Below are 22,509 nucleotides of genomic sequence, written 5' to 3'. Positions count from 1 at the left end.
AGGAGAGAATATCCTCTGAGTTGAGTTGTATTTAGACACGTGTATATAATAAGTGTATTAAGCTTCCTGTCTGGCTGCTGGTTGGCTATGAAATACGGTTGGATAACAGGATTTGCCACCGAAAGCTCTTGCGTGGGACGGTCAAGTTTTCTACGGTGAAATAAACACAAAACCGAATATAATTTTCGATCAAACCCGACGACGCATATAAAGAAGATAATGCCAATATTATTGTAAGTTGGTTGCAATATTTCCGACATCATACAATGCTATATTTTGGTTTGTCTTCCAAAGTTCCACCTAACCGCCCAGATTTCAACGCCCCCAAGACCGCCGACCGAAAGATCCCTTTCAATTTGCACAGAGGGGGATAGCTTCAATTATTTTGCCTTAATGGAATAGAAGAACTTCGCTTTATAAGGGATCTGTCATAGTAATATAGGTATTTAAATTCTCTGCCATTATAGCTAGTCCCAATTAAGCCTATACCAAATTAAAAAAGCCCATTTGACCCTAGGCTGCTATACCCCTGCGTAGATGGGGGGGGAGGGCAACGAGTTGATCCTACTCGAGTGACTAGGGCCGTCTCTGTGGGAATGAGCCTCCTCGTTCAAACGGAGCCCCCGATTGGTTCACTATCGTCAGCCCACTATGCTTTTATTAGGCTATAAATAAAAGCTTTTGTTTTAAATCAAACATAGAATCAGAAGGCAGCTGATTATCATGACATATTACGGGAGATCCGGTACCTGATTAGGTAACTCACGAATGTAGATAAATACGAGATGAGCGCCTTCCGTTCTTCTCTTCCGTTTTCTCTTCAATTGGAATTTGCAGTCCTGAGCCTATCAACTGATCTGCTTTTCTCACGTTGACGATGCCAAATTACAGCATCAATATTCCTGGCTTTCAGGTAGGATATAATGCTTCAACGAGCAGATTCCGCATGAATGGGATCCCAAGTGGGCAGCGCGAGCCCCCTGATTCCCCTACCCTTCAATCTTCCACCCCTAGGAGCTCCTTATCAGATGAAGGGGATGGCATTAATTCTGGACCTACGGACAATAATATTCTGAGTTCTTGTCTGGAAGATACTCAGCGCAAAATTTCTGAGTTGCAAGCTATTGTCGGCCAAAACCCAGCGCATCTTGATCTAACAACACGCCTCAATCGACTTTCTTCTCATATAAAAGAAATCCAAGACTGGAAAAGCTTGATTGGCAAGGATATCGAGAGTGATTATCTAGCGCTCCTTTACCTCTTCATGTGGACATGTGACAGAGTGGAACACTTCATAACGCAAGAGCAAGAGCATGTTACGCCTCTTCATGAGCTTGTGACCTGCCTTCTAGGCCTCGATTTTGCACATAAGGCATTAGAGAGGTATGTAATAGAGCTTTTGTCAGGTTCCGATGCAGAAACTAACTAATTGGATATTTAGTGTTCGAGACTGCAAACCGCAAGAAAAGCTCACAGCGGTTTCCGGAGTATATCATGAGAGCCAGGCGAGAGTCGATTTTCATTGCCAGAAGATTGAAAATTCATCAACAGCTCGTCATGAGCAGAATCCGCCAACGGGAGCGAGCATCATCACAAGATTTGGAGGGGGAAATTCTGGGGTTCAAATGGGTTTGAACTATGGTACCTTATATCTTTAGACCCTGGGCATAAACGGAAGGCTCAGCAAAAGTAAAGGATTGTGGACTATGGGGCCAAGGGCTGTCTTGTTAGATGCTTAGTTGTTTAAGCGAGATAGTTCGGAGGTCCATCTAAATACTCGGAATTTTTCCCTAGGAGGATTTCCGTACCTGAGCAGTAAAAGCTAACGTAGTAACTGAACTCAATTCGGAATATGGAAAAAGTTCAACGAGACAGTAGCCACATATCCAAAAAAAAGTATGGAAAGCCAGCTGCAATAATCCTCCTGTGCGGATTCAATTCCACTAAGTTAGGCATACTCTTACATTACAGCCCAACTAAGTATCTTAATAAACTAAACTGAATTATGGTGCTTGTCCAACTCCCGTTGTACGCCGTTACGGCGTTACCATAGACGTTTGCTTTAATTTAACCAAGGATTTGCGCATGCTGGAAGGGCTCATGCAGCCCATCCTGATGACGACGCTGAGCCCCCTAAGTCCACGCAACAATTCTCATTCTTATAAAGGTCTGTGCTGATAGGCAGTGGCAACTCTGGCAAGATTTCCCTGTTAATAAGCTCATCTAAGGGTTTCACCGCAATTATTTGACATCCGTAAATCTGCTCGTAAATTCACAGGTTGGTGCGCGCACGTGTCGCGTTCTGCTTGAGCTTTGTGCTATGTACCTTCCGTTAAGGTTGCGATGCCTCCGTAGGCTTGAAAAGTGGCTAAATAGAATTCTATTTGTTCTGATCTTTGTTATAGAACCATCGCGTGGCCAACGTGGCCGCTGCTGGGGAGATGTATAGAAATGGGAAATTGTCACGCTACCTCTGGCATCTAGTTTCTGGTTTGTTCCGAATAGGCTTACATATACTTTAATGTAGTATAGATTTTCCGATATGATATATATTTGGCCCTAACGGCTTTAACTGCGGAAACTGAGAGGATATAGACTTAGAAGTATCACCACGGAGTATTTTTCGCCGCCTTACCCTATATGCTTTCCCAAACAGCAAGGCATTTGATGACATATTTCACAATATAGAGCTGTGGCAAAAAGCCATTAGAATGGATAAGTTAGAAAACCGGTTCTAACGGCCTTCGCAATGGGATTTGCAGTCAATCAACTTGACCGCCCTAGGTTAAGTGCAAATTAACCTTCAATCATAGTCTAATGATATGGAAGTTGAGGCTTATCCGACATGAAGGCAGTGCCCACGTTTTACAGACCGGGTTCACTCAAGTCTGTCCTTCACATCGAAGCCAAGAATAAAAATAAATATAAATAAAAAGAGCAAAGCGCAATCGAAGACAACGTCTCTTGAATATATGTTTGATGAGAGAAGGTGGAGTTATCGCGGCAGCTGGACCTAAATACGGACAAATCTGTGGCCCTTGATGCTTTGAGAACAAGACATACAATATATCGTGGTTTTTATAATACAGCATGTAAAGAATAAATAAAAACCTATACCCATTGCCATGGGCCACGGGTACACTAAAAAGTATGATCAAAAGTATAATCATACAGTTATAAGTTTGGTGCATTTTATTTGAACAAGCTTTCATAGCACATTTTTCTGTATCGAAGAGAAAAAATCATGGTATCCCGGTCCGGTCTTCGCGTTCATTAACTGTCTTTACTTGGGCATAATAGACGATTAGAACAATGGAAATAGGCTCATGGGAAAGCCAAACTTCACGCAGGCTCTTTGGCGATAATGATACCAGTGATTTAGGTTATATATCAGGAGATAGATCATTGATGTTAGTCGTAATTTGTCTTTAGTACTGGGAGCATAGATGCGTTGCAAGTAAAGTTAGGGCTCAAAAGTTAACTATCCTATATCCTGTTTCCCACGTCTCTTCTTTTGAGCATTTGCCATCATCTATATTTGGATATGTTAATTTACAAATTTGAACATAGCCGAGAAGAGGTGTGAGTTGCAGACTTAACAATCTTCTAGACAAATTCGTTGCGTACGATGTTACGACACGATGGAACTCGACATTTCGCATGGTCGATGATGGCTTGAAGTCAAGGCAACAAGTTAACAAGTTCCTAAACCTTTAGGAGGAACTCCCGCCCTTCACTCTCCAAGATTAGTCCCGACTGGAACAGATTCATATAGTACTCTACAAGTTCAATGAGCTTACTTCGTTTATTTCGAAACGTAATTCACAAATCAGCCTCGTAGTCCCGATTTACTATAAGCTACACGAATTACTTGATGACGTGACGGAGGGTAATAGTGACTTCGCAAAACTGGATCGAGATATCATAGCTGCAGTAAAAGAAGGGATGAAGAAATACGAAAGTACAATTCTATTCTAGATGACTGCGATACCTACTACACTGCCCTCGTCTCAGGTCCCCGAGTCAAAAGTGAAATGGTCTTGCGGGAATCCAAGATGGTAATGCAGGGACAATTATTCTAGAAACGATCCGCACCAATCTATATCAGGTATACGCGGCTAGTATCCCGGAGCATGATGCCGCTGTATCAAAATCGTCTTTCCTGTAGCATAGTGATATGGAGTCTAGGATACTGAAGAGGTTGCAGGCGCGAGATCCACCGCTCTCAGATATTGATAAGTACTTCTACACCCCTCCGATCAGCATCGCAGATACCACCGGCTAGAAGTGGCTCTATAATTGGTGGAAGATGCATAAGGGCGAATATCCGCGGATGGCAGCAGCAGCCAGGGACTATCCAGCGATTCCTGCTTCTGAAGTTTCTATTGAGAGAGGCCTTAGTACAGCTAGGGATGTGCTAGGCATCCGGAGATATTCTTTAAAAGAGGATACCTTAAGAATGCTGATATTGATTCGCGATGGGTATAAGTGGTAGCGGTCAAGGGATTTGGGTAAATTATGCCATCGCGATATTCCGGTTCTGCATTCATAAAGTGTCAAATAAAACTGCTGTTGGACCAAAGCCCGTTCGCTCTCTAGATGATTCTAAAGGAAAAATGTGCCGATGCCGATACGATATGACGATATCGTGAGTGGTGATGTCGTCAAATTTGAAGCCCGCCGATATTGTACCGGCAATCAGCATCGACAAATTCAAAAGCAGCCGATATCGTATCGTCAATATCGGTATATCGGCAATATCTTCAACGGCCCTAGTATAGAGACAGTACTAGTGAGAGTTGTTTCCTGTAATAGGCTTGGCCTGCTGATAGAGGACTAGCATCTACTGAACTAACTGAGCGCGATTATGCTGATGTTGGATACGTTAAAGCCATAAAACGACGACAATGACTGCTTGAACTAAATTCCCTAATGACTATGACTTTCAGCTGCATAACTTCTATTGAGTCATTAACTCCCGAATTCCTTCGCTACGGGTTAATTTTTGCCGATGTTCAAATCCTTACCGACAGAGACTTTGCCAGACCCCGAGTTTTGAATTCCTTGACCGCAAAATATGGACTGCGTAGCTAGAGAGCTGCCGGTTGACCTCTTAGGCCTATGCCGACCGTGGACTTCAGTCGTGGTAAAAGGCTGCGGTAGGCTCACGTATGAAAGGAGCTCCTTGGCTCACCCTGTAGCCGCAGCCACAGCATGATGCTGCCATATGTCGTTCTTGTGAGAGTCTGCATAGTATGCCCCGGATGGCGATGTACGAGTGCCCCGTCGCGATGCCCGCCGCTTCCATCTCGAAACACAAAGTATCGCCAACCACCCTCCCATCTACTTTTGCTGCATTTGACGCGCTCCTTATGACTTGATCTCCAGAGGCAATGAGTCCATAATGAATCTTGTCAGTCGGCTTCCGGTGCTGACGATGGACCAATTTTATTTTGTCACACAGCTGACAGGTTGTTTGGTGAGAAACATGACGATATTCCGACTGGAAAAGCTCATCCGGCTCCATAGGCCGCTGATACGAATCTCGGAGGTTGTCGCTTTTCTCAAACATAGCTGACATGAACTCAGGAATCTTGTTGTGCGAGATCCTTTGATCAGACCGCATAATAGACACAGCACTTCTCAGCAGTTCAAAGCTTACCGAGGAAGGGTGACCACAGAAATACTGACCTGCAGACGTCAGGCCTTGGCAGTGGGTCCCGCGGAAAGAAAGGCAGTCTTTGCGGAGGAAGCAGATTTCGCTAGTGACTGTACAGATCATGTGTACGGACATTTGAGATGACATATATTGCAAGGCTTTATGTATGGGCTCTGAGGAGACACAGTACTGTATATATTATGACATGTATAGTAGATCAGAGATAGTTGCCCTTTCGGCTTAGCCGCCGGGCGTTAATAAATTGTGTGTGTGTGTACAGATCATGTTCACTGAGCTCATTCCAGACTTGATTTAAGCTCCTACTAGATAAAACCACTTTCCCGTGGTGTCACCGTCCTCCAAAACAGGCCTTGAGAAGATAAGATGGAGCTTATCATACCGTCGAAATTGCGTGTGTGGTACAATCTTCTAGAGCATCGTTCTAAGAGTGATATTGAGCCCTGCCGGACCATTCGATTATGGTGAAAACCTCTACTCGTCTCGTTCGAGGCCGTCATCACCGGCTAGTTCGTTGAATTTGGGCTTCTTACAGCGGTACGACTTCCAACAAAGAAACACTCAGCCGCCTCCGGAAACATGGGCGACATACAAAAGGAATGCCGACGGAAATATAGTGAAAATCATTGTAACCATCCCCATGGGAGAGGCTGACAGGCTTTGAGAGCTAACAATACTCTGTACTCTACCCCAAACTCATTACAGGTAAGACGTCATATTACGGAAACATGCCAGCGCAAGCTTTATCAATCTCCTCTTTCTTAAGAAGATCATCCGGAAATCCCTTAACGTAAGATTTGGTTTTCATGTAGAAGAGGGTTTGAGCCATCTGTATATCAGACAAAGTGGTTTTTTTTGACACCCGGCAGGTTGTGTCGCTATCACAGCTTCTGTAATGTTCTAGATCATCTTGCTTTAGCATTGAGAAATGGTTCAATCACGAGTTATATCAAAGGCAACACACCATCAAGGCGACAATGTACCCGCCCAATCTCCATATCAAGCCTTAGCAACTTCAACAACCATTCTGGAAACGTCGAGATGCCCTGCTCGGTGGGATGCTGAGAACAAGAATCTTTCCAAGATTCGCCTTCATCTTGGACCAGGACTCGTTGCCCCTCTAATCTCTGTAGCTCATTTTTCAGATCTGCTATCCTCAGAAGATGACCTTCTCGTCCGTGTCGATCGATATCTTTGCTTTCCTCCATATCAATTTGAGCCCTAGAGTTTGGTGAGGAAAGATACGACGTAGGAGATAGACCATGAAGGCACAGTCAGGAGTCTTTGAGTACTGTGTCCAGGGGTATCCCTCGTGTTTGTATTTATAGACCTTGATGAACACATACAAGCTTATCTACACTGTACGTGCCACCGCGGCACGTCTAGGCCTCGTTTTGTGTGCCACACCGCCATTTTGATCACATAGTCTTCGACCTCTGATTCGCCGTTAGTCATGACTCATAACACCATTGGACTGATGGTATTGATACAGGTCACATAATCTACTCTGGTCAAAGTCCAGTAAAACCGTATTCGCCCGCGCCTAGGCATGACTTCAAAGAACTCTGCACCTAAAACATCAGGTAAGGCAGTCGTGAGAAAAATAGCCTAGCTTCAGTCATTTGAGACAGTGAAAATTGCCCAGCATTCATGTTGACGCAGTTTCATAATATTTAATAATTACCTTGCTCCGCCCAAGACTTCTGTATATAGAGAAGTCTTCAAAAATAGAAGCCTAGACCCTATTTGTGCAGGGAAACAGGAAAAAATCCTTGCAAAATGTGGTCGGTCTGCGAGCAAGGTGGGCAAAAGAATATCTCTGCGTGAAAGAAATGCTGAAGAGGATGGTGGGCTCCAGTCAAATCTTTCGATGCACTTGGACCTTAGATTGGGGTGACCCTTGACCAATAGGAGCGTCAAACACACGTCTGAGACCGACTCATCTCGCTAAGGACCACTCATTACAGCTAACTAATGCCGCCCGGGGGGACTCGTGGGGCCCCATAATGCATTCGGTTGCGCAATGCTGGGCTATGGGAGATCTGGAAAAGGGGGAGGGGGAGTGTCCAGGAGCTCAACGCGGTACCTGTCAGCGAGCAAATTTACTGCGTAAGCCCGAACGGTTGACCGGGATGTTTGGGACAAGGCTCCTATCGTTGTTTGCGGAATGGACAGGATGTGACACAATACACAGTTCCTGCGCTAATAACAATGGTGTGTTAGTGTTATAAATGCTTGAATTTAGTTGTATGGCAAAGGTAGCACAAGATCACCTTGCTATACCGGCAGCAGAGATGGATATCGAGAGATTGTTCACGGATGGGAGAGATGTGCTGGGGATAAATCACAGGCGCACTTGATCAAACTCATTACTGCGATGTGATGCAATCGACTCGAATGCCTTGTAAATTGGTCTTTTCACGCTGCGCTTCATGGCAACAAGGAGGGGCTCCGTGGCAGGGTCTGATAGGAAAACCAGTTTGGCGATATCGAAGAATCCATGCCCTCAGATGTACTCGGGCCATCGGGTGAGCTCAAGCCACCGCATAAAATACCCTAGACTTAAGAGGCAAATTCTTACGCAACATAATATGTAAATTATTGATTTTGTTGGTTTGAAACGATAATAACATTTTGAAATTACCATGAAAATCAAAGATTAGACGTGCTAGATATATGATAATGATGGAATAGGCAGTGATTATAGTTCTGTGGTGTATTTTTTGTTTTCGCTGACCCTTGTTCACAAAGTCGCACTAGACCAACATCCTATATTATTATTTTAAAATTCGATGGTATTTAATTTCAGAGCCAGAGGATACCCCAGGCGTCTTTATTTACGATATTATTGTTATTTGATAGATTTATCTTCAATTACGGCGAAGGTATCTTTGTCAAGTTTCGGCACACCGCCTTATTTCGGCGCCTCATTTACACGTCAGTCAGGAGTGTCATAGTCTGTAATTGTCTAGGCTCGGCTCAAGGTTTTTGGATGTCTCTAAAAACCCTCGCGGGATTGAAGGGCCGCAGTCTAGTTTTGGACGACCATCTGGAGAGAATATTCTGAAAAGTGAACGCCTGACTGCGAGCACGGTTGTATAGATACGTAAAATGCTGCTTCCCAATAACCGTGCCAAGCGCCCAACACACCGCTGTGTATTGGGCGCTTGGCACGGTTATGAGGGTCAAAAACATGCTGGGTCGAATACAGACTAAGGGTTTTAATTCAAAATTTTTGATCGGCCACCACACCTTTATGGCTGAATTAAATACTCCAAAATTTGAGGACCATAATCTCCGAGGCGTAACTTAGAATTGTACAAACTTTGAGTTTAATCCTCGTACGAAAAGTAATTCCAGTCTACTCATGAAAAGTATTCCAGTCTACTTACTCATGGCCCCACTTTTTCCCTCCATAGTTAAGCCAAAGTCCTAATTCCAGTCTACTATATTGCGCCCACCCACCCCCATGGGGATAGTGGTGGAATTTCCCCAAATTAAACTAGACGACAGCTGGGACTTCTAATTACCCCTGAATCTCATCTTAGCCCCGTATTCATCTAATTAGATCTTGGACTGATCAATTTGTTAACCCCAATGTTGATGTTATGGGTGGTTGACTACGGTCGCACCTCTACTTCCATGTCCTCACTAAAAGAAATCCCGATTTTCAATCGCTTAAACCTCTACCAGTACTGGTCGAATTGACTCTAGATTAAAACAATATAAACTCTACCTTTGGGAATACAACTTCTAGAAATCTGAGTATGATCCAACGCCAACTGCTAAATAAACTGGGGGTTTGAAAATTAAATAAACTGGGCCCTGACCCACTTTTTTCCTCCCATAGTTAACTCTCAGACCCTAATTCAACCCAGGCTCGGTTTACCCACCCCCATGTAGACCTCGCCAAAACCCGTCCATGGACATCCTCATGGCGTCCAAGTCCGCCCATGGGCGGACTTGGATCGGACCCACTTTGGACTGGGCGATAGGTGTCCGCCCATGGACTACCCAAAGTGTCCAAAAGTGTCCAAAACCGCCCAAAAATGCATAAATCTGCCGCATAACCTGATGATTCAGCAGAATAAAAAACGGTTATTTACACTAGTCATAGTCACTACAATCCTTTTGCAGTAGCAGTTGTTCTTCGGTCATTTAGATTTGTTGAAATTCTCAAGTATTTTGGTTCACTTTATACGGAACAATGATCTTCTCTCTTATTTGCGACTATTTGGTGTGTATACAGTCTTCTGTGACTTGAAGCTATTTTAGTGAGAGAAATATATATCTCGTGGGTGCACCTCATATTTAATTCATTCCTAGTTCCTACCATTATTGGGTGATTGCAGGTTCTAGTCAAATACCCAAGAAAAACAGCCTACACATCTAATTCATTAATCAAATTAGTTATATATACCATTACTATCAATAAGAGGTTGAAAATATCATTTGTGGAGAGTAAAGACTAGAAAGCATGAGATAGCAGTACCACGTGACTTAATGAGATGCCCAAACTGTCCTTTATAAAATAATAATGTAGAAGGGGGCATGTCCTTCAAGCAAATTTTCCGGGTATTTGGGCGGACTCTGGACAGTCCAAAGTCCGCCCACGCTAAATATGCATGTCTCCCACCACCATATCCAATCGCAATTCATAGAAGTTGGAGGCCATAGCGTTCATGCGCGATGTATCAGATTTTATTTCTTTAGGTAGACAGACGGTCATAACCGGCAAAATCACCCAAATCTATGAGATTCAGGGAGTCTTTTCTTTCTTTTCCACCATAAAAATCCCATACTCTTGGATCATGTCTCAAGACACCGACCTCGCCTCGTCGTCTTTCCACGGTAGCTACGGTCTAGACCTCTTTCCGTCTGACCTAGAGTCCAGTCAGCAAACCATTGAATCAACACCAGCCTCCGAACTATTACATCCTCTGATCTCCTCCTCCCTTGAGCGATTCGGAAACGACTGGATTGTTTACTCCGAAATGAGCAAAGAGGATTTTATTTTCTGGTGGCTTCAAACTATCCACGGAAATGAGCTTCGTGAAAGGAATAAGAGCTTCTGGGATCGATCCCGAAGTCATTCAGAGGCATGGAATAGCTTTAAGCAGGTAGCTCATACTGTGACTGGGGACCCAAAGATAGTATGCCAAAAATGCGGTCAGCTTCTTGATCATCCAAGCCGCAAGTTGAATGGAACTACCCCAATGGCAAGGCATCTCAGAGGAGAGAAGTGCCAGAGACTTAGCAATCGGGTTGCCGGAAATAGCTCTCTTCAAGAACTTTTTGCCCGCCAGGTAAGGAATACACTGGAAGGCAAAAGGTAGATTGCCTCGATATTGATGTCTATCGTTTATGAACAGGCGCGCGATTATCCAGCCCACGAGAAACGCGAGTCTTTTACAAAAGAACTATGGCAGCAAGATATCCTCACAGCTATTACTGGTCTACGACTCCCTTTCCTGATCATCGAAAACCCATTATTCCAGAGGTTACTTCAGCGAGCCCAGTCGTCCCCTTTGCCTCTTGAGTTCCCTTCGGCAAAAACAATACAGTGCCGGCTTCGAGATACAGTTCAGGAAAGACACCAATGTGTACTCAAGAAGCTACCCGCCGAGGCCAAAATGTCTATTGCACTAGACTGCTGGACCTCTCCTTTTCAACAAGCATTTATGGCTATCACTGGCTACTTTATTGATGATAAATGGAAATACCGTGAGCTTCTCCTCGGGTTTGAACCACTTCATGGGTCCCACACTGGCGTTAATCTTGGTACCGTTCTTTTTGAGGTTCTTCAGCGATATCAATTGGTTGAACGAGTGTTGGCTGTGACAACAGATAACGCTTCAAATAACCAAACGTTAGTAGGAAGAGTGCATGAGCAATTGGAGTCGCTTAATATCAGCACTACAACACCGATTATCCGAGTTCCATGTATTGCTCATGTTATTCAACTGAGTCTCAAGAGCCTTCTCGGTTATATGAAGCTTGAACCAGTGAATGAGGCTACACAGAGAGAATGGTCTGAAAACCAGTCCCAATCCCTCCGTGCTAGTCAAAGGAAGGGTATAATTTCTACCCTTAGCAAGGTTAGAATCCAATCCTCTCGCAAAAGTTAACACTAACTAATTTTACAGGTTCGGGGCCTAGCGGTTTTTATTAACGCTAGCCCTCAGCGTCGTGATACATTTCGAAGTCTCCAGATTGAAGGCTCAAAGCTTTTGCCAATCCAAGATGTCAAAACCCGCTGGAACTCTACTTTCCTGATGCTTCGACGCGCAAAGAGACTACAGCTAGTGTTTAACAAATACTGCTCTGAGAATCAGTATGCGCAGTTCACGTTAGACCGGGACGAATGGCGACAAATCGACTACCTACTGTGTTTGACCCAACCTTTTTTCCAATTTACCACTATTCTCTGCCAAACCAAGGAGGTGACTATCCATATCGTCTTCGAGATCTATCACTCTCTTTTTGGGCATCTTGAAAAATCGATACACCAACTTCAACAAAAGAGAGTCCCTTGGAAGCAATCAATGCTTTTTGCAATTCTGGCGGGAAAGGAAAAGCTTGCAGCTTATTATGGTAGCACGACTAAAGCCCATGGTGATCTTTACGCGATTGGTACATTACTTGCACCACAGCACAAATTGCAGTTCTTTTCGCGTGACGAATGGGCAGAGAACAAGTTCGCATCGCGTGAGAGATATCGACAAAGTCTTAAAGACTATGTTCGACCCTATCACGAGCGAATGTCCAATAACCAAGCATTCTCAAATAGCCAGGCATCATTGGATCAGGGTTCACAGCTCGCAACACTCATCGCGCAGGTCGGTTCGAACCGAAAGCCACTACCTCGCCACAATAACGAGGTTGAGAATTATCTTGAGAGTGGTAAGTCTTTACCCGGTTTGATTCTAAAGTGAATGTAGCTAAACTGAATTATCTAGGCACTACTTCAATTGATCCATGTTCCTTCTGGAAAGGCCATCAGCACGAATTTCCGATGCTCGCAAGCGTTGCACGAGATGTTCTATCTATCCCTGCAACGGGTGCGGGCGTTGAGCGATTGTTTAATTCTGCTCGGGATATCTGTCACTATCGTCGAGGATCACTGAAGCCTACAACGATACGGGATCTGGTGATGTATATGTGTGCAACTAAGTTTGACCTCGGGGAGGAAGAACTAGAAACCTTTAGGCAATCCTTCTCGAGGGAAGAGAGAGAAACGGCGGATGAAGAGAAGGATGTCCAGCATCCACAAGAAAACCTTGATCCTATCAGCGATGACGAGGAGAATCCACGGATTGAATCTAGGGAAGTTGAAATCAATGCACATGTGGCTACTGGGCTAAATTCTGGCCGGGAGCAGTTGGATCTTTTACAGGGTTCTTCTAGCGAGGGAGAAGAGGTTTTAGGAATTACCAGAGAATCGGGTGATGATGATGATGGTGAGCATCCTTTACCAAGGGATCACTCCCTAAAGCGCTCATCAGGGAGAGTATGTAGACCTTCTAAACGTTTAAGGGGATATGATGTATATTAAGAAACAAGTTCCACAATCTAGAACACACAAAGGAATACGCACACAAAGGAATACGCACACAAAGGAATACGCACACAAATACAATGGCAGCTACAAGAATTTATCTACAGGCGTAAACTAGATACCGTTAAATACAGCAAATTCTACATAACTCTATGCACATTACAATGTCCCCACTTTTGACCCATTGGACTGTCCAGGACGTCCAGGTGGGCGGACGGGGGCCCCTCGGCCCGCCCACTGGACACCAAAAAGGTGTCCAAACCCGCCCATGGACCGGTTTGGACATGTCCATCGATGGGTCAATTGGACTTTGGCGAGGTCTACCCCCATGGGATAGGGCTCTGAACCCTCCAACGGTCCGTTTTGGCCACGCCTCCTATCTCTTTGATCCTCGTCGCCGTCTACTGTCAGCCTTAGCTGTACCACGGTTATCCCCAGACCCACGTTGGTATGACTATGGGAGTCAGACCACTGGCAGCGGATCATTTTTGACTATGTGGAGAATAATTACGAGCAATTCACTTGTTTCGTCTGCTCATACGAATCAAGAGTGTACGAGATGCGACTACGGACGACGTCGACTTTGACCCGTCACACCCTCAAAGCAATACCCATGTGCAACGTCTGCCTCGCGCCTCATCTCAGGTCAGCAATGTCACCGTTAACGGACAGCTCACTGAATTCCAAGCCTCGGGGGACGCCGTTCCGGAGGCCACCCCAAAACCGCGGCAAATACGAATGACTTATGTAGCGGAGATACTACTCGGATTATTTGTTCCCTGGGGCCAGTTACCAGCGCTTTTTCAACAGCACGCTAACGATGTGCCGACGAAGCGCGATGCCTGCTCCCACATATGGAAAATTGTAGAGCTGACGCTCACCCCGCATATTCGAGGATTTGCAGCAAATATTGAGCTCCTGCGGCAGTCTAGGGAAGACAGTCTAGCTGGTGCGAAACTTCATGAAGCGCCAGTTCGCGTTGATAGTTCATTTGACCGTGATATTGATGAGCTCAGAATAGACAACTTTGACTCCGATGCTGACGATTGCCTTGCGGACCTGGATGAAGTATTAGCATCGAGAGTCTGATCGCGGCCTATCACACCATCGCTAAAAGTTGGGACCGTGAAATGCTTCTTGCTGGGCTACGCATCCCTTCCTTGATACACGCAACAACTATCAATCGAGGACCGCCGCTGCATAACCTTCTGCCTCTCAGCGAGTTTGAGATCCCTGCGTACAGGGCCTCTGGCCTCGCCTTCTTCCCGTCATCCACTTTACAGCAATGGGAGTCTCCATTAAAAAAAAAGGCCAAGTTTGGTGAACATGGAGCTGTACATAGTGGAGAGCTTGAAGGGGACTATGAACTGGACGGCTTCAGTTTGGACATTGGCGATGCTATCTTGGAGCCTATGCTTAATGAGCCGGAAGTGATCCCTACCCTGGCTGACCAGAAGTCCTATGTACAGGACAGTTCCACGCCTACCTATCTAACTTTACTTGTCACTAAAAGTATGCCCTTGAATGCTAAACAGCGCCTGGTTGTCAAAAAGGTGTTAAGCGAAGCACTAGACTGGGCGAACCATCCTTACGATGCTTCGAAACGACATCAAACGCTTCTTTATGTTGGGGGTGAAGGAGGCGTGGGTAAAAGCGGAGTCCACCAAAGGCCACTAGACTCCATACACTGCTTTGTTCCATTGCGCGAGGATTGGCATTGGTAAACAAAGCCTACGGAGTTTGCACACCCAGTATTATTTGCTCACTCTAATCTAAAAGGAATGTGTGGTGCAGGATACATGTATTTTAAATAAAAGACGAGTCGATGTTTATCATGTGTTGCCAGCATCTTTCCCAGAAAGGTGCCAAGTACACTTGGCATGGCGAGCTCGTATCTTATAACATCATATCGGCAGAGCAGGGTCACTATGAAATAGTTGGGCATCTCCTGGGGTATGGCGCAGATAACAATGGCCCACCTGTCACGACGTCTGGCCGAACAGCTCTTCAGGCTGCAGCAGAACATGGGCACGTTGAGAAGGTCAACTTTTGCTCGAAAGCCATGCAGCTGTGGATACTGCGCCTGCTGACATCAACAGCCGAACGGCAACGGCACTTCAAGTAGCGGCAGGGAACGGCCATGTTGACATAGTACAGTTGCTTCTTTCCTATGGCGCCAAAGTCAATGCATCGGTGGGGATTACCGGTGGCCGAACAGCAGTTCAAGCTGCCGTGGAACAGGGCCATGTTGAAGTCACGCGGATGCTTCTTGTCTAAGGAGCAGATATCCATGCCTCTGCTGGAGCTATTGGTGGTGTCAATGCGCTTCAGGCTGCGGTCAATAAGGGTTATCGTGATATCGAGCGCATGCTTCTCTCCTATCTTGTCGAAGGACATGCTCAGCCGACTCCTTATCTCAGCTAGATAACGACAGTATATTAGCACACTTACCTAAGGACCATCCATCTCGTGTGACTTTCTCTTTTACGGCACATGAAACATATCGGGGACTTTCAAAGGACCAATTGTTGAGAATCTACAACAGTTTGTATACAGTGTTTTGGCCCTTGAGTTGTTTTCTAATGCTTCGAAGTGTATTTAGAGATATATATTTCAAGTAAATCTAACATTCGTTACACACATTATTACTACGTAGTCATCAATTTATGGATGAGGACAACATCTCAAAATGATGATAATTATATATATATTCTTTTTTCATTTTTAGGTCACACCCTTATATATGGGTCATATTTTATATATATATATATTTTAATTATTTGTCATTTTCATGAAATATATAATTATATATAAGATATCTAATAATAACTAACATAAATTATTAGAATATGTATATATATAATGGAAAACTTGCAAACGTCCGTCAGTTCCGCTTGGATATTTCACCACCCATATTGGAAGAAAAACGTTCCCCATCGACTAACCCCGCTAAGCCAAAATGAACTTCAAACTATCAAATTCGGTTCTCGCATTTATCTTTTCCCTGAACATCGCTGCTGTGGTGCATGGAGCTACTACTGCCAGTATGTCGAACTCTAGATCCAAAAATAAGTACCACATTGTGGTCTACCAAAACGCCAGGTGTACCGGAGAGGCTATTACATACTCTGGTGACTCTGGGGATTGCTTCGACGGATTGGGCAGCGGCGGTTCGGGACTTCAACTCTTGGCATTGGAGAATGGCGGGAAGCTTGTCTTCTACGGTCAACCCGGATGTCCAGATAATGAGCACGTCGCCGCCAGGTTCATCCACGCAAATCAGACTGGCCTTGGCTGCAAGCCGTTGAGCGGAAACCCCGTGTCATTTAAGTTCTTGGGCGCCTAGAGTTTCAGATAGCAGCTACGTCGGGCTGTACTTTATAGAGAGCGAATAGAAGCAGAATTAAGCTAGACTATGGCCGCTTTGAGAAGGTTGTTCACAATGTTTTCCCAAAGTTATGGCTGTTGAGAGGGAAGAATTGTAGGCTGCTACAACCTACCGGGTGGAACGTCGGGAATAGAGTTAGGTTGGATTAGGCTATGTTGGTAATAGCTAGAAACGCATCGCAGACGTCAGAGCCGCACTAGATGTAGCCGGTGCTGGAACCAACGTTGAGACAGTTGCTGTGGTGGCACCACAAGTTAGGCTATACGAAGACACGGTCGTTAAAACAGAGCCTACTTGATGGTTAGTAGAATATAAATCCGTCAGGTTTCCACATAGTCCTTTCAATTGACGCTGCCTTAGTCTTGCCGGATTCAGTGGGACACGAGCATTTAATATAGTTTAAAGGCCTCGAGTTCCCTTTATATACCGTCCCATCAATATCCTCATCTGCGCCAGCTTGCTCGAAGCAATTTGTGCAGGCAGCTCCTCCGCTTCATATTCAACGTTAATGGTTTGGTCATTCTGCACAAGGTAACAGAGAAGAAGAATGATCTGGAACTTACCCATTCTGGAACAAAAGCTCGCCATCATCATTTCGAAGACAACCACTCTGGTTTAGGGAAGACGTGTAAACAACACCTCCGTTGTCGAAGTCCTGGCATGAATATGTCAAAACTCGAGAATCGGAGCCAAAACTGTACCAGCAGTTGTCGGCACCTGCCCACACCGACGACAAAATGAAAAGCGCGAAACTAAGGCGAGCAAACTGCATATGGAAGGGCTAGATGAGGTGATATAACGTCTATCCCTTCGGAACCGCTTCCCGCCATGACCGCTCGTAACTAAGATACTTTGGAAGACAACCCAAAGACTCTAGCACTATATGCTGTCAGAGCTTTGCAATAAAACCCTAAGAATATTGCCATTTTCTCTTTTATTTGCTACGTCTGATTTTATAGAAAATTACATTTAGTTTGGTGTTTATTTCACCGTGGAAACCTCTGCCGTCCCATGCAAAGCTTTGGGTGACAAATTCTGCTATCTAGCAGTAGTTCATAACCAGCCAGTAGTCAGAAGGAAAACCCTTATGCTCTTATTAAATACACGTGTCTAAATACCTCGCCAACTCAAGTCATATTTTCTCTTCACATTGTATATGGTAAAATTCTTATTGTTTGCGTCTCCAGAAATCCTCAGGGTACTTTCATTGTTTATTAATGGCGATCCGTAAAATACTATTAATCGGGTCGTCGAACGCGGCCACCATGAGATGTACCAGCCCGGTCCTGTATGAAACAATTCCAAAATTGACATTTTCAGGTCACGTGCAATAGGGGTAGACGTGCCTTCGGGGCGGAACTTATTTTTTCCTGCGAGCTTTTGTCCGTCCGAGTTTGAGCCTGAAGAGTCACCTTGTCACGTGCGTCGGAAGCTCCTCTTTCACCCACTCTTCTCGAGGCTGGTCAAAAGAGAGTACCACGATGGCCACACACCGCGTCACCGTCACCAGTCCTCTTTGGATGGGGTTATAGAAGCCCTCCGTGACCACTTTCTGAGAAACCCCATCTTTACCTCGATGAGATGTCTGTCTTCATCTAGGATGAGTTCCAGACCATGGTTACCACCTCTAGCATCCGAAGAGCTCTTGTCGCCTAAGGTTGGTCCAAAAAAACCGCTCGACACCCTGCCAAGGAGCAAATGCCGACTTGCGAGATCACCTTTTGTCGGACTTTCGATCGTACCACCAGGTGTATGTTGATGAATCTGGGTGTGATAAACGTATTAGATTCAGACGCACAGGCTGGGCACCACTTTGCAAAAATTTCCACAATTCCACCGTGATCATCGGTCAGAGTCTGCCTGCGTATACCCAGGATGGGATCGTCCTCTCCCGTGACTTCTGCAGCTCTACGGACAGCACCGTCTTCGAGCATCTCATAGCAATGCTACTGCTGCATCGTGGGAGATGGCCAGAACCAAAATCTGTCCTGATTCTGGATAACGCATCATTCCACCACCTAGACCGCCTTGATCAGATGTGTGCAGATGCGGGAGTAAAGTTTACTTATCTGCTGCCTCATTCACCGGACCTGAATCCAATCAAATAGTTCTTTGCTGAGCTCAAAAGTTTCATCAAACCCACCTGGATCTATAGTGACGATCGCTTTCGCCTTCCAGACAAAACTATGCACGGTAACAGCACATAAACATATAGCTGACGCACCTCTCTTGTTAAGTATGTACCATTATGGAAAGCGAAACTGGTCGCCACTGTAGCATGGTCCAGGAACAATTCTATTAGTTATCTTTGCTGGTTGACAGATCCTAAAGTAATTGCTATTGCAGTGATGCAGTGCAGACCACCAATCAAGGAGGTTACGGGAAACGGCCCATTACGGGGCCCACAATCCACGTGAACTCCATCCTCCGACCACCCAAGAGAATCATCCCAGTGCTCCGTGCTTGGCTTTTGCACTGTGCAACGACCATCCGGGTAGATCCCTTGACGAACTCTATTCTCTCGTAGGTCAGTCACATACGCACCTGAGAAGTAATAAGATATCTGTTCTGCCAAGACCTGCCAATCAACCAGCTCAAGCAGTAGTCTTTTCGTATATTCAGACTTCCGGCGGGTATAAGACTCAAAAAAGGCAGAAATTCCCCATCGCAGTGTGGTCTCAAGGCACTTAACATCCGTCAGGCGGTTATTCAGCCGATACCACTCTGCCACACTTAATACCCATGCAAACAACATATCACCGAGGCCAGACATGAGCGCTGCAGCTTTGTCCGTAGTCCCCACGGTAAATTTTTGGCGTTCTCGTTCAAGCTCTTTTGCATACATGCTAATGGTCTGAAAAGACTTCGTATCACGAAGCCCAAGCTCGCCTGCATTCATATACGCGATCGCTTCCCGTGGCCGTTCCAACCGCCCTGCGCCACTTGTGCCTCCCCGGTGGACGCCAAGTTGTTCTGGGTTCCAATGGTACCGTCGTCCACTATCACTTGCGTTATGGTAGAGATCTGCTGGTATAGTGTTCAACAAGCCTATCCGACTTGCCAACCGAGCCCAATCGGATAGAAAGACCCTGGACGATCTTCGTAGGGTCGGAAGATCTTTGATAAGATGAGGATATCGAAAGTAAGCCAGATCCCTGAGCTCCAAGTCCTCATCGTCCGCTATCGGGACTTCGTACAGAAGTCCGTCCATGTCTCCTTGTTCCAGTTTGATGGGCGCAGAGACCGACCGCGTCATACGCGGGTCTATCGTGATCATTCCGATTGTCCGCGGCCAGCGACTTTCAAGCCCGAGTCCTTGCCGTTCGTCAAGCATCCGAAGAGCGTCATTGGCAGCGGCCTCCTTCCAAAGCGCGCCTTGCTCGTTCGCTTTCGGCAACTTCAATCCTAGAACCTTGTCTTCACGGATCGATAGGAGTGTACGGCCGTTGGACCAACAAGAATCGAAATATGCCGAATCGAGAGAGACCCGCCGCAATTGCCCTTCCGCTTCCTTCATGGCTGTTTCGGCAAGCTGGTCGTCGGGTAAGGAACGTCGCACCATAAGCGCTTCTGCAAATTTCAGATAACTCGAACGGCAATCGCCACCGGTCCTCAGCTCAAGGATCTCCAGAGTTGCAAGATGCTTCACCAGACGGTGAATCAATGAGGGGTGTCGATATAGGTATAAAACCACTGCTTGTTTTTCTTCATCAAGCATACGATGGGCAAGGTGAAGTGCAGAATCGCGCTGCTGTGATGTTGCCGAGTCGCTGCTCACGACATCCAGAAGCGTGAGCATCAGCGCAGCGTATTCATCCCCAACATCCTTCGAATGTCGTTCAAAACTTGCGATAGAATTGGTTTCGTCACAGTCGAGATCCAGTATGTGCTCGATCAAAAACCACCCACCAGGCATATTATCTAATCGATACGCCACTTGAAGTAGAGTCTCTCCGGTACCAGCGAGAACATTCATCTTGCGAAAAGTCAGAGTGGAAAACGAATTCAGGAGTCCAGATTTGGCCAGCACTTCCAGATCACACGCATTGTCAAGATCTCTATCTTGTTGGATTAACCGTGCACAGGTCTCGAGGTCCCTGGTGTATTCGCAGTGAGCAAGGTTCTCACTGCACCCTTCTCTAACAATCTGCTCGAAGCTTTCATGTGTAAAGTCCCCGTCAGCCCACGTGGGTGATTCTGACAACTGGGAAACCGTACTTCTCACATATCCTGCAAGAGCATATCGTAATCTGCAGTCACCGGTGTAGGATAAGCCCTGGCAAAACCCATAGAGAACTTCACTGGGGTCCGTAACAGAGAGATCGTTGGTGATGCAGTTGAGGACAAGAGAGGTATACTGGATCACACGGCCCTGTGGAAGCATCCCGATGGCGATTCCAAGGTATAAAAAGATGTCATACCCACAACAAGACGATAGGGGGGCTTCGCTGATCATGGCAAGGGACCATTTGATCGCAGGTTCGTTGGCGGTGAGAGCTGCACCGTACAAGATCTGCTCGAAACATTCATTGTATTCAAGTGGGTTGAGTAGAAAGTCCGTCCACCGTGAGCAGAGGGCACGGGAAAACCTGCTCGTCTTGTCATCGATAGCATTTTGCACGAAAGCTTCCGCGCTGTGTGCAGGCATCGTATTGGATGGAATTCACGAGCTGTGACCAAGAGTCTGTAGGATAGCTAAGGATCACTCTTCCTGGGATGAACGGCAACTCCAATTGAGCTTCTTTGCGATTTCCTGCTCCTGGAGAAACATAGCCTGGGCATACAATATTTATATCTATTGTTACGCTTGACTGAGCACAGCTGCACATGGGTGTGACAGGAAAACAGGGAAAAAGTAAAACTAGCTCTGAGGTGGGCGACGCGACACACACTAAAAGGCACGTGGCTAGTGTCTCTATAATTAGAATTAATGACATTACGGATTCGTTACGCCTTCTATGTAATATAGTTGTACAGGCAATCCTTAGTAAGCAGACTAAGTACCCTCGGAACTTCATGTGGGAGTAAACAATAGAATTATCTCAGATATGGAACGTGTATAGAGAATATGGCTTGTACTGGATATCCCTGAGGCATCTGTTTCCTAAGACTCATAAGCTTATTTTCGCAAATAAGGGTTGGTTGTGGACCATGGTAGCATAACATACTTTGCCACTGAAACCTTGTTAAGAAACGGAAGGCAACTTGGAATGAAATAAGCTAATAGAGGGCCGTAATTTTGGATGAAACTTCAATGGTATATAATGAAGATAATACAATATCATTGTAAATCAATTGCAATGATTTGCCACCAGTTGGTCGATTTTGCTGGCATTGTCTAAAGTACCTAAATTTTGAGCGGGTTCAGGGGGAAACGGTTGCGGTGGGGTACACGTTAATATGAAAGATGAGGATTTCGGTTCTTACATGTAGCAGGCTGGTTATATAGTTCCTAAACTTTTGAGAGCAGTACTAAACATTCGGATTTCTCAAAGCTAATTTCCATACAGCTAGCCAATCAGTCATATTTGGCCTCGTGGCCGGTAGGGTTAGCGTGCCGGGGCTTGGGGCTTAGGAGTTACATGTGAAGTCAAATTTGATTTCGACTATCCCCCATGGGATAGAATCTGGTTCCTAGTAGGTGATCCCTTATCAAAAGAACCGTGTAGGGAGAAAAAAGGGAATTGATAAAAAAGAGAGGATTAAAATTAAGTGTCACGGAATACAGAATCTGCAAAACGAAACGAAAGGTGTAGAAACCTGACAACACAAAAAAAAACACGCAGAAAATAAGAAAAGAAGGATAGGCAAGGCTAATACGTAGTGACGAGAATATCCCCCACTACACTATGTATTGCCTAATTGTGGGTTCGGCCGTCGACTACT

The 22,509-nt window shown here is 45.4% G+C and overlaps 7 protein-coding genes across 7 annotated transcripts; 5 read left to right on the top strand and 2 right to left on the bottom strand.

Moving 5' to 3' along the window:
- Positions 1 to 877: 877 nt before the first annotated feature.
- On the top strand, positions 878 to 1,658 carry N7471_010459 (uncharacterized protein; the record flags this gene model as incomplete). Its single annotated transcript, XM_057283178.1, has 2 exons — positions 878 to 1,383; positions 1,442 to 1,658. 2 exons carry the CDS (start codon positions 878 to 880, stop codon positions 1,656 to 1,658), a joined length of 723 nt encoding a protein of 240 aa, XP_057132157.1.
- Positions 1,659 to 10,488: 8,830 nt separating this feature from the next.
- N7471_010458 (uncharacterized protein) lies at positions 10,489 to 10,934 on the top strand (the record flags this gene model as incomplete). Its single annotated transcript, XM_057283177.1, has 2 exons — positions 10,489 to 10,830; positions 10,869 to 10,934. 2 exons carry the CDS (start codon positions 10,489 to 10,491, stop codon positions 10,932 to 10,934), a joined length of 408 nt encoding a protein of 135 aa, XP_057132156.1.
- Positions 10,935 to 12,438: 1,504 nt separating this feature from the next.
- N7471_010457 (uncharacterized protein) lies at positions 12,439 to 14,324 on the top strand (the record flags this gene model as incomplete). The annotated part of the gene is made up of 4 exons (XM_057283176.1): positions 12,439 to 12,580; positions 12,907 to 13,187; positions 13,433 to 13,591; positions 13,785 to 14,324. 4 exons carry the CDS (start codon positions 12,439 to 12,441, stop codon positions 14,322 to 14,324), a joined length of 1,122 nt encoding a protein of 373 aa, XP_057132155.1.
- A 41-nt stretch (positions 14,325 to 14,365) lies between these two features.
- Positions 14,366 to 15,360, top strand: N7471_010456 (uncharacterized protein; the record flags this gene model as incomplete). Its single annotated transcript, XM_057283175.1, has 2 exons — positions 14,366 to 14,882; positions 15,152 to 15,360. 2 exons carry the CDS (start codon positions 14,366 to 14,368, stop codon positions 15,358 to 15,360), a joined length of 726 nt encoding a protein of 241 aa, XP_057132154.1.
- Positions 15,361 to 16,194: 834 nt separating this feature from the next.
- Positions 16,195 to 16,581, top strand: N7471_010455 (uncharacterized protein; the record flags this gene model as incomplete). The annotated part of the gene is made up of 1 exon (XM_057283174.1): positions 16,195 to 16,581. One exon carries the CDS (start codon positions 16,195 to 16,197, stop codon positions 16,579 to 16,581), a length of 387 nt encoding a protein of 128 aa, XP_057132153.1.
- A 238-nt stretch (positions 16,582 to 16,819) lies between these two features.
- On the bottom strand, positions 16,820 to 17,395 carry N7471_010454 (uncharacterized protein; the record flags this gene model as incomplete). Its single annotated transcript, XM_057283173.1, has 3 exons — positions 16,820 to 16,882; positions 17,051 to 17,114; positions 17,187 to 17,395. 3 exons carry the CDS (start codon positions 17,393 to 17,395, stop codon positions 16,820 to 16,822), a joined length of 336 nt encoding a protein of 111 aa, XP_057132152.1.
- A 1,530-nt stretch (positions 17,396 to 18,925) lies between these two features.
- N7471_010453 (uncharacterized protein) lies at positions 18,926 to 21,271 on the bottom strand (the record flags this gene model as incomplete). Its single annotated transcript, XM_057283172.1, has 1 exon — positions 18,926 to 21,271. The coding sequence occupies one exon, from the start codon at positions 21,269 to 21,271 to the stop codon at positions 18,926 to 18,928; it is 2,346 nt and encodes a 781-aa protein (XP_057132151.1).
- Between the last annotated feature and the right edge of the window lie 1,238 nt (positions 21,272 to 22,509).

Source organism: Penicillium samsonianum (genome assembly GCF_028829775.1).
Source record: "Penicillium samsonianum strain IBT 33392 chromosome Unknown utg000006l_segment0_segment0, whole genome shotgun sequence".
Lineage (NCBI taxonomy): Eukaryota > Fungi > Ascomycota > Eurotiomycetes > Eurotiales > Aspergillaceae > Penicillium > Penicillium samsonianum.
This window is presented reverse-complemented; position numbering and strand designations above follow the sequence as displayed.